Raw genomic sequence first — 12,043 nt, forward strand, 5'->3', positions numbered from 1 at the left:
CTAGACTGACACTTGTTGCTACTTTTTTTACCACGACGTGTAAAGTCAAGCTGGTGTCAATGTGCACACTGCACGTGTGGCAACGGTTCATGTCACAGACCATTGAGAAAAACAGAGATGTTTCCAGTAAAGGCGCCACCAAGCACCAGGGCCCCCGCTCTCCCTCCACTTCTACCCAGGCCACACAGCTTCCCCAGGGGGGAGAGACGGGCCGAGAGGCCTCCCTTCCGCCATGGGGTGGTCCTGGGGGGCCAAACGACTGGAACGCCCCAGCTGGTACTAGCCTGGTGTATTTGAGTGCATGTTTTTGTGTGTGTGTATCTGTGTGTGTGTGTGTGTATAAAAGTGTGTATGTGTGTGTATACACGTGTTGGCAGGGGGTTTACAGGAAGCAGGCTTCGGAGACCTCGAGAAGGGTGGAATGTTATTGTGATAAAATGTGTAAGACAAACACGCCTCCTGTCCCCTCCCCTGTTATTTCGCTGCTGTTCTTATCATTACCACAATTATTGCTATTGTTCTTAGCAGGGGTAGCTTTTTTTTTTTTTCCCACTGCATATTTTTTGCTTTGGAAACTTCAATTTGCTCTACAGTGGCACAATTACCAAAACCATGACGAAATACAGTCATTTGAAAAGAAATGTCGACTGCCTGGCATCTCAAAATCAGTCATATTCTAACTACCCACACAGAAGAAAAAAAACTCTAGTGGGAGAATATGTTTATGACAGTATCATGATAATATACGTGTGTATATATTTTTAAGGTTTTTTTTGCATGTAGATGTTTATATTTTTATGTTTTGGTGGAATACAGATAGACTCGTTGTGGGCGGGGAAATAATAAATGTTTACGGAGACAGAGATTAATGAATTATGTCCCAATCAAAGTGACATCCCGTGACATCATCATTTTGAACTGCACAAACATTATTTAAGATTTCCAAGATCTGGAATACCACTGGAAACGTTGGGTTTCTGTCAGCCTTGTCTGTTCGCGCTGAAGCGCAATTCACAAACACATTACACAGCCCTCAACTATGCAGTCCAGCAAAAAATACATTTGAAACTCACCAATAGTTACACAGTGAATCCTAAAGTTCACTGAGGGCATTCACACCTACATTGTGTGTCGAATGTGTTGCAGAGACTTTTGGTATGACTATGGACCTCTATAAGGGGAATCCCATATTTTGTGTGAGGGATTTCTAAAAGATGCTGATGTCTGGCCTTTTTTTTTTTTTTTCAGTCGAGGTGATAAAGAGATCTAATTCTGAAGAAAGTTCTAGAAACTACTTTTCCTTTGTTGCCCCGGCATGTAGGCTGGAACTTGTTCCTCCAAAACACTGCCGGCCTAGAAAAGGAGACTGAACTTTCTTCTCTCTCTCTCTCTCTCCCTCTCTCTCTCCCTCTCTCTTTCTCTCTCTCTCTCTCTCTCTCTCTCTCTCTCTACCTCTCCTGTCCCTCTTGTCCCTCCTTCCGCTAGCCCATGTGTTTTTCAGGGAGGAGATGTTAACACACAACGTTATTTTCCAGCCACTCAGCAGGAAATGCATCATCGCTCATTGTGGGAGACATGGCTGCTGTTTTTACAGGAAAGTGCAAAAATAACCCAGAGCCGAAGGTTCCACCGGGGCCGACAGAACATGGCATGAAAAAGCCCCTGTTGTTACAGTTGTAAATTTTTTTTCAACATTAAAGGAACGGCTATCTTCACTAAAGACAAGCGAGCGAGAGAGAGAGAGAGAGAGAGAGAGAGAGAGAGAGAGAGTGTCTATGAGTGACTGTGGAAGTGGTGGAGGTGTGTAACCAAAAGCTAATAAAAGCATGCACAGGTCCACTCTCTCTCTCTCTCTCTCTCTCGCTCTCTCTCTCTTACCTACGATCAAGAGTGGCGAGACCACAGTCATGCTGCCCATATCATCTACATCGGTGTCATGGGAAAGAGAAAACAAAATGCCATCTACAGAGTCGTCTGTCCGAACTAGAGCTATCAGTGTCTGTCTGGCCTTTCAGCCTACTCAAACCACCAATCGCTCAGACCATCAGTTCAGTTACATTTCATTACAAAGAGCAAAATCTACGATTCAGACGCTCCACTTCCATACAAAAAGAATATACAATATTTTATCCTAAACAGAGACTGTATTTAATGAATAAGACAATGTGTCATTAAGAAAACAAAGGATTTTCATGTACAGTATGACGTTTGACGATTTTAAATGACTTGTCACGTCTTGATACGCTTTGAAAACTGTTATCCAAGAGGGTTAAACATCTTTAAGTTCTCTCATCATAATCTGGGCAGGAAAAGCATGGACCCAGAGATAATCAATGACCATAATTAATGAGCAGTCGAAAATAGTGCAGAGGAAGTCATCTATCACTGCTCTCTCACTGCACCAGCGTGGCTTTGAAGATAGTTAACTGCCTTAATGCTCAATAGAGACACGGAAACATACAAACAAAGCCACACACACACACACACACACACACACGCTTACTCACAGCTCTATCATCCTGGTACAAGTTCAAAGAAAGGCCTTGAGAAGTGATTGGACGGAGGAAACTGAACTGTCTGTCTGTGTTCTACTTGCCGCTCTACTCTAGAAGTTCTACTTTGCTACTCCCGAGACAAACTGAAAGTGTTTTGGCCGTAGTCCAGAGCAAGTCTTTCAAAATGTTTTCTCCCAAACTTTGTTTCATTGTATCGAGCGCTATACGTCGGAAAGAGAGGCCGTGACCAAACAGCAGGTGTTTGTTTGCGAAGATCATTTTCAAACGAGTGGCTGATTTTGTAAGTGTAAGGACACGCTGTGTTATGAGAAGGTGGACGCAGCTAAACAGGGACAAAGGGATCTTGCACGTATTTGCGGTCCAGATTTTACGCTGTCCCTTTTTTTTTTTTCTCGTCCACCCCCTCCCTGTCTCTTGGTCACCCATCCCCCCCCCCCCCCCCCGCCGCTAAACTGAGTCACAAGATCATGAAGACTTCGACTCCGGTGGCTACGATCAAACGACGGCTCACGAGACAGAGTAAAATAGGCAGCCAAAGAGACAGGGAAACAGTAGTGCCTGTGATATGCTACAAGGAGACAGGCTCGTAAACCATGATAGGTATGAACTTGGTTTTAAAGACAGCTGACATTATCACAAAAACATCCTGCTATTACAGGAACTGAACAGTTACAACTGCTGTCCATTTAATACGTGGGGAAAAGCAGCACAACAAGGAACAAAAGGCATAGATCAAAATAATAATAACAATAATAATAATAACAATAATAATAAAAATGAAATAAATTCCTAAGACACCACACTTCCTCTCTCTCTCTCTTAACAGTGCAGGTATCTGGGCTTCTCTAGGAGGACTGATATTGGTGGCTACTGCGGAAAAAGCTTAGAGGACATGGACACAGGAAAATGAGCGCACGGCTCAGGAATGGAGGAAGTTTGACGTTTTTCCCTATATTCCCCACCTCCTCCTCCACGTCCACCTCCTCCTCCTCTTGCTCCTCCGCAAAGATGGAGGTGTTTGTCTCGTCTCCTGTTATTGTCAAGGTTGCATGGAGCATTTCATGAACTTACAGCGAAGCCCCCCCCCCCCCCCCCACCCACCCAAAAAAAAGAACCTGATGTCTCTCCCTCACCAGTCTAAGTTATAGACTGTTATACTCCTTAAAGGTGCGGTTGTGGGAAACCTCCGTCAAAGAATTTCAAAGCGATGCAGACGGAAAGAAAAGGCACGACTGCTTTCGATGGGTGGGGTTCTTTCACCGCCTTCTTTTACGTAGGCCGCATACTTCTCTCGCTTGCCGCTGACCATAGTTTCTGCACCACTCTCTTTGTTAGGTACCTTGCATTTAGGCGGGGCAAAACAAAGAAATCTTAGATGCCATTCACGAGAACGAGATGATTCAAGAAAGCATGTCTGATTGGCCGTCTGCCATCCGATCTATTCATCTGTCTATCACTACATCTCTCCGAGTTGATGATCTGATATCTCCTCTTTCCCTTGCTTGTCATTCGACTACCCTGATTGCCTGAACTCCCCTATCTGCTTTCCTCATCATCTCCTGTGTGCGCGTCACTCTCGTCCAGTCTCTTTTTTAGCGCTCTGCGGTCCCACCTGCCTCGTTGCTTTATCGTTTTTCTCCTTTTCTAGATTTCTGTGAATAAGTGACCGGTCTTGCCCAATGGTTCCTGCTTCGAGAGCTCTCTGAGACATTTCTAGGTATCAGCAGCAAGCCTTAGTCTCTAACAACTGGTGGCAGACTTTGGCCCATCGTGCTCCAGTTCCAGTAAGTGTTCGGTTGTATAACTTATGAGTCACCTTGACTGACCCCCCCCCCCCCCCCCCCACACACACACACACACACATAGATTCACACATTCACATCATGTGCACAGAGAGGAGAAAGAAAGAGTCGCTTTGGGCCTTAGTGCTTGTGGTGAAGTTCCCCCTTTGACAACATGTGTATCCTTTGTTCATGGATTCTTCAAAGTTTGTACGAATTCATTTGACTTTGCTGATTCATCACATCCAGGACGCACTAAATTGCTTCGTAGCCTCTATATATGTAAATCTATTTATAGCAAGCTTGAACAAGAAGTTTAGGAATGTCTTTGGCACAAATTCTTGTCAATTCAAGATCTTCTTACTACACGTAAAAGCAAACTAGGCACACTTCCAACGAGTCTGACGTGCCTGCATTGTTTTACTCTATCTCTAGCAACCAACCAGCAAAACACAGACTGTCATTTACCATAGTTCTGGTCTGATCTGCTCTAAGCCAGTTTCAGAATAGGCCTACTACAGTAAGACTGTACACTTCAAGTTCAAGTTGAGGTGTTGTTCTGTACTAAACTGTTTGGACAAAACATTTTGACTTGGGCCGGGTTTTGTATTACGTAATATCAAGGCAGTAGTAACACATTAACACAGTAAACTTTGCACCACTTTCCTTTGAATGAGTTGAGTCAGAATAAAGGCTGAATTTTGATTACAGCTCACTTATCATGCTTTATCTGATGCATTTTCTTACACAATGATGGTCCCGTTGCAGTTTTGCTTGATTTGTCAACTTGATTTTTTTTTTCTTTGATTTTTTTCTTTCTTTCTTTCTTTCTTTCTTTCTTTTTTCCTAGCCATGTTTTGCAAGCGACTGATTAAAGATTTCACCTTTAATCATTTTCTTCGCAAACTGGCCCTCTGCAGGTTTTGATAAAAAGCCTTACATACTATAACCAATGGCACACAACCTGTCTCTCTCTCTGTCTGTATGTGTGAGTGAGTGTGTGTGTGTGTATCAGTATATAAGACCATGTCCCTTTAAAATACATTGCACATTGTCTTATGCATATTGCAAACTGCACAGAGCGTAGAGCAGGTATACTTCAAAAGAACCACAAACTCCATCCTCTGTGAGCTATTGCTGCGCTCTTTATTCAAACATTGCGTGTGACTCTTGTTCAAACCAATCAAACTCATCAAGCCCATATACAGCACACTATCGCAGCTCTGTGAGCTGGTCAAATGGTTTAAAAGATGATTGTGGATGTATGTCCAAAGGTAAAGTGATAGAAAGTGAAAGTGCATGTTATTAGTGAATTTCGGAGAGGAGCTGATCATGCTAGCTCTATGCTAATTGACTGTCCATTACAACCAAATGTACGGTTGTGTATTTCTCTGTTTGTTGCAACATAGCTTATGATTAGCCTCTGACATCATCTTGTATCTAGCCAGTGTGTGTCTCTCAGGCTCTAGACCTGTGAGTAAAAACATGTGAGAGATATCGGCAGACAGAGGAGACCTGTTCCAAACTTCAAAGCACGGAGGAGGTGGCGAAGTTCATCTATTGATACCAAGGGTCGTAGTTAAACATTTAAAAAAGACCAGGAAGAGAGTTACAGAAAGAAAGGGGAAAAAAAAAGAGTGAAGAGGAAAATGTCAAACAGTGACCTCAGGAAAATAATACAACCAGAAGAAACACACAGTCAGTTTATGATAAAGAGAGGATGGTGGCATGTACATGCAATATCACATGTACCTTATAATGTCAGCATCTCCTCCATCATTTTTGGGTCAAATTCATGGCCAGGAAAGAATCAACTGACACACTGTAATGGAAACAAAGCTCTCCTGAAACCTAAAGTTCCAATGATAGAAATTACAGTAGGGAGCTCTGATCAACTTCCAAGGCCTCGAGATAAGCTAACTATCTAGAATCTGGTCTGCTAGTATCTTACTATTCCTAGAGCTCAAGTGAGTAATTCACACACACACACACACACACACACACACACACAAACATACACACACACAGACACAGACACACACACACACAATCTCTAACTTATTCCCAGTTTTGCCATCTTGGTACTACTTGTAAAAAAAGAAAGAAAGAAAGAAGGAAAGAAAGAAAGAAAGAAAGAAAGAAAGAAAGAAAGAAAGAAAGAAAGAAAGAAAGAGCAAGGGTCCAAAGAAAAATGGTGAGATGCCATGTTAGGGGATCGAGCTGCAGACGAGTTCAACTGTCATGTTTACTATGCAGCTAACATGCGGTGACTGCCTGTCACATTCTTTGCACTCCAAGGGCCTTTATGCCAATGCCAAATGCAAATATATACTATTCATCTCAATACCTGACAAACTGACACAGGAACTAACTCCTCTAATAGACCTGCTTATCTGAAACCCGCTGTTTTCTGAGGTTCCTGTGGGATCATTTATTGCTGACACTGGTCACATTAGAATGCTGACGGGAGACTGAACGCTTGACGTTAGCAAGAGAGAGGAACAAAGCAAAGACATATAAGTCGAACGAGCTTTAGCATAGTCACATTCTTATTTAGGATCACGGTTTGACCCTTGAGGTCAGTCGAATGACCCTTAGGGGCACTCTCCCCCTAGGGTGGGAGTTTTAGTTTGTTCACTATGACTACACATCTCCCCGAGCACAGTAGAGAGAGACATAGACTCCGTTAAGTACTTCAGTTCAAAAAGATTTATTAATAGGTAAAGGACACTGTGAAAGACTTGGACCTTCTCTAAAGTGTATGAATAGGGAACAAGAAACATTCTCTCTGAAGCTTAATGCGAAAATGGACATAGGTTGTAAAAACCTCAAGTATCTGACAAGCTTTAAGTATCTCAGCAGTGACACAGTGGCTCTTTGCCAAGTGTCCTTCACCAGGGCTGCTTATGTTTCATCAAAGTATGTCAGTCGCTCCCAATACCCCCATCAATGAAGGCATTAGATAGCATTAGATAGCATTGTAAGAAGCTCTAACTCCATTATATTGAAACGCGACACAAATGAGATGTTTCATGAGATATCCGTTCCTTTAAAGACGTCTAAACCATAACCTTTTCGTTACTGTTTAAAACATCCAGCGAGCGTCCGGAATGCTGGCTCTGAAATGTGACAAGGCTGAGATGCAGACAGTGTGTTGTCACGGCTTGAGAAGCCCATGGCAATTCTGTAAGGATACAAGTCTGGCAAGTGCCCGTGTCTCCCCATAATGACAGGTAACGCCGGAAGTATTTTTAGATCGGCATTGGGACGTGGCTCTGACGTTTGTAACGTCCATACCGGACTTTCTGTTTTGATTCGACACTCAGACGTAATTACATGCTTTCGCAAGTCTTCGTGTATCAGGTAGCCCGTCTCAAATGAGCACTTAGGTGCCTCTGCTATGGTAAATACATCTGAAGAGTAAATCAGAAAACCCATCTGATCAGGGTGTAATGAATATGCAAGCTGTGGCTCAGCTGATTCAACCACAAACACGATCTCTGTATTCACAACCAGTCTGATTTGCACGGATTCACTCCTGAGAAATCTGGCCAGAAAACTGTGGTTGACCAAGAAACAGATCCTTTGGATTTGAGATACCTTGTGTTAGTCAGCAGACACCTCTACACCCCACGGAACTTTCAAATGTATCTTTTAAATCAGAAGAAAAAGTGCATTCTTCCTTCTCTCTTTTTATGACTGAATGCGCGTGTTCACGTGGTGAATCAGTGGGTGAAGGCAGGGGTGGGGGTTAGGGGGGTGGGGTGTAAAGGTCAGGCGACTTTTAGTAGTGAACATGACCAGAGTTCATTCACCCCCCCCCCCCTCCCGCCCCCAACTCCCTATGACAACAATAAGCATGAAAGAGCCACAAACGCCTGACTTGACTTGAATTCTGGAGAGAGTAGCAAATGTGACTAACAACACAGATGAAGACAGAAATACCTTGAAATTGTACAGTTACTCGGTCTTACATAACCCCCTCCTCCAGTAAAGACAACATATTAAAGATTCTGAGTTGAGGAGTGTGTGATTTCACTCTGAATATCCTTGCACTTCTGTTTTTTTAAAGCAGTGATAATTTGTTGCCACTATTGCCTCAAAGTATGAAATAAGTAAGTCATCTCCATGATCAGTTTGTTGTGTGGTTTGTGTGAGTGTGTGTGTGTGTGTGTGTGTGTGTGTGTGTGTGTGTGTGTGGTTGGATGTGTTCTCATTGGTTACCCTTCACAGTGTACATTGGTAATTGTCAGTTACTGTATCTTACCTCCAACCTCATGATTAATTACTTGTGTATCTGGATTTCCAAATGCCGTTAACACATAATGACATCATGAAGTTACTACATCAACTAAAACGTTTTTAAAATCTGGAGCACTGTATTCCTTTCATGTGTATGCTTATTCATCTTTAACTCGCTCTTCTTTCCGCGACTGACTCTTGGGAGAGTGTTCAAACAGACAAGATCATCAGCCAGTTCCACTTAAGGTATTAACTATAGCCTCAGTCCTGATCTCGATCTAACCCTAACCCCTCTACATTTATCTAATGCTCTATATCGCTCTCTTGCCCTCGTAATGATTCAAATCTGTTCGTGACCGCTGAAAGCGAGCTAACTTACTGTAGTATGTCAGAGTGCAACCTTAAATAACCTTAGTTTTGAGATTTATGTATTCATTTAGATCTACACCACCATGGGTCCGTCGCTACCTGTTAGACAAGTGCATGTCTTTTTAGAGCGGTCTTTAAAATTCCCTCTCGAAATTTCTTTTCTCTTACATTGAACAGAAAAAGGACATTTTCCACTTTCATCGTCAATGACAGGTTCAAACGAGAGTCATGCTTTTAAGTTTTGCGCCAGATTTCCACCCTTATTGGTATTTAGAAATTCCAAAACAAAAAGCAAATCTTCCGCCCACATGCCACTCTACTTAATAGGATAATCACGTTATCTATCTTCTGTCCTAAAGCTTTAGTCTAAGTTCTCTGTCAAACGGCAATAATTAGTTTGCAGTAAATCAACCAGGTTTGTTAACAAAATGGTGCCATGTGAGCAATGCATCATTCAAAAAAAATATTAGAGAAAAAAAAGTAGTCTTTGGCCTTAATGTTATTTTTGACTGAGGTCATATCCATAACACACCGCTAATGGAAAGTGACACATGTGGTGGGTTATGTGCTTATAGGCGGCCAGACGTGAACTTTTACCTTCCAACCGGCGGAGCTGTTGCTGTCACCCTTGTCCTTAAAGTAAGGCACGCTCTTCACCATCCACTCGTATATCTGCGACAAAGTGAGCCGCTTCTCCGGGGAACTCTCGATCGCCTTGGTGATGAGGTCGGCGTATGACATATTCCCCCAAGCGTTCCGGCGGGACGAGCTGCTCTTCCTCTGAGCAGCGGCCGCGGCAGAGGCCACGGCGGAGTTGGAGCCAACAGGGGAGGAGAGGGAGGGCACCTGTTGCTGGTGCGGCAGCTGGGGACTTGGGAGCTGCTGCTGCTGCAGCTGTTGCTGTTGATGCTGTTGCTGGGTCTGCCGATGTATGCAGTTCTCCTGGCATTGAAAATCATTGCACATGATGAGTGATTTCTCATCTGTGTAATCCTCCGTCTCCTCCAGCAAACTTAAGTTACTGATGAAGTCGGCATTTCCCGGCTCCTGCTTGACGGAGGGTGCTGGTGAAGATGTGTTAGAGCTGGCTGGCTCGCTGAACTCCGGTCGGGGCAACGGCCAGGTACACGAGCGCGGACGGGAAAGAGGTTCAAAATCTGGGTCGATTTCAACCAACTGTTGCTGCGGTGCCTCAGCCATATCAGAGTAGCCAGAGACGTCCCCGCGCTGTCAGAAAATTATGATGTATAGTACAGCTGTCTGCGTTCGCGAACTAATTCTTGTCCATGAGTTCAAAGCTTATTAAATGTATTTCCGCATCATGTGTCAATACTTGGGTTAATAACGCGGCGCCTAGTAGTATCTCCTCTAAATAAAGTTACTATAACCCCTTGTAAGATGGTTCGGCGAGTAACAATTCAGCCGTCTCCAGTTCGTACCATGTCTCACAGGTTTTTGGTGAACTGACTCATGACTATCACTACGAGCCTTCGCTGTTGCGTATCCAGGGCTACTTACAGTCAGTAGGATACACCCACACATTGAACGACAACTCGGATCCACCAATGGCATCTTTGTATCAAAAAGGTAAACAGGACTTGAGTTTGCATAACTTGCTCAGTTCTACGTTTTCTTCCCCCAGTGGAAATGAGACAGCGAACGAATTTCGTGAATAACACATAGATTTCTCGTAACTTGAAATGTACAATTCTGACCGTGTTTGCTTCAGTCGTAAAGTATTGGTTAAGTGAAAGAACCAGGCTTTATGTGGTTCAACCGGCTGAAGACTGAGAGAAGCGACAAGAGTTATTAGAGTGAATGATCTGCATCACAGGGAAGTCGCGTTAAGGCGGTTGTTGTAGAGATCAATGGTTGATATCTGTGAGGCTTTTGAGGTTTCGCTCAATCGAACGATCATTAATTACTAATACTATAAACTGCATAAACTACAATAGTAATGTGGTCTTGAGACAGAACAGTATGTATGATTGCAAGTCGCTTTTTGCGTATCTGAACATAAAGAAAATCTTGAGGTGACCACCGGTCCACTTCAGTGATACACCAGTCATAGTCTTTTACTAGTGAAGTTTTTACTGATGCCACCACCTATTTTTTTTTAAAAAAGGAAAATAATCTTCTTGACATATAGACTCCCAAAAGCTAATGAACTACGTTTCGTACCACATCAAAAGTGTATTCACTACTGTTTGTGTTCATATTTTTCAGCAGAGTGATGGAAATACCACCATGCTTAAAATGATATTATCCCGAAGCAGAGACAATATGGAATCTTTCTTATTCTCGAGTGCCTTCCCTATCCATGACCGGTACTGGAATGATAAGAATGTGATGAGAATGGTGCAGAAGTTCCTCTAGAATCTCTAAGGAATATTAAGTATCATGACAGCAACAAGGCGCGAGCGCGACAATGAACAAAATGCGGACCTTGTAACTACAAACCTTTTTTTAAGCGGAAAGCTATGACCGAAATACCGTACATGGTTAAATATTTAAACAAAATTAGTCAATCAATACTAAAGAAATAATAACGGTCTCTGGTAACAGGTGAGGAAAAGTGCGTTCATATCTTTATCAGAAACCTTAAATTTAAACTGGGTCCACGAAGTAAGATTTTCCCTTCCACCTGTGCCCACTAGAGGGTACTATCTGCTTTAAAAAAAATAATCTCATAATACTAAGGCGCTAGGTTCCACTAGAAATATTTGATATTGATATTGACTCCCCTTGATAAAACACTCACAGCCCATAGACTCAAATCCCGTCCCAAATCTGGCGATTTCTTTTCATGGTTCAGTGTAGATCGTTGTTCAAAATAAAATATTTTCTCAATATAAAAGTCTCCATAGCTATGACAGTGGGTATTAAAATTTAATGTAAGGTTTTCCCTCCACGTAGACCATGCTAAAAAAAAAAAATCAGCTTAAGAAAGAGGCACAGGCACACTGTTAGCAAGCGCTGCCCAAAGAAGTCAAATCTTCGTCTTAGAATTTTTAAAAAAATACATTTTTGAAAGTCTATTCTGGAGTTCTATTTGGGATTTCAAGAACATCTTTGAGGGTTTTCTGCGTGTGTGTACACGCGCGCAGGACAAACAAACAGGCTAACAAACAAATA

At 42.7% G+C, this 12,043-nt stretch overlaps 1 protein-coding gene across 1 annotated transcript in view; it reads right to left on the minus strand.

The window, feature by feature from the left end:
* foxo1b (forkhead box O1 b) overlaps window positions 1-10,165 on the minus strand; it is a 25,397-nt gene extending 15,232 nt beyond the window's left edge. The window contains exon 1 of the mRNA XM_030792768.1: window positions 9,506-10,165. Within this exon, the coding sequence (XP_030648628.1) occupies window positions 9,506-10,108 (603 nt within the window). The 5' untranslated portion in view covers window positions 10,109-10,165. The remainder of the gene's footprint in view (window positions 1-9,505) is intronic.
* Between the last annotated feature and the right edge of the window lie 1,878 nt (window positions 10,166-12,043).

The sequence above is a fragment of the Chanos chanos genome, chromosome 15 (assembly GCF_902362185.1).
Source record: "Chanos chanos chromosome 15, fChaCha1.1, whole genome shotgun sequence".
NCBI classification, from domain to species: Eukaryota; Metazoa; Chordata; class Actinopteri; order Gonorynchiformes; family Chanidae; genus Chanos; species Chanos chanos.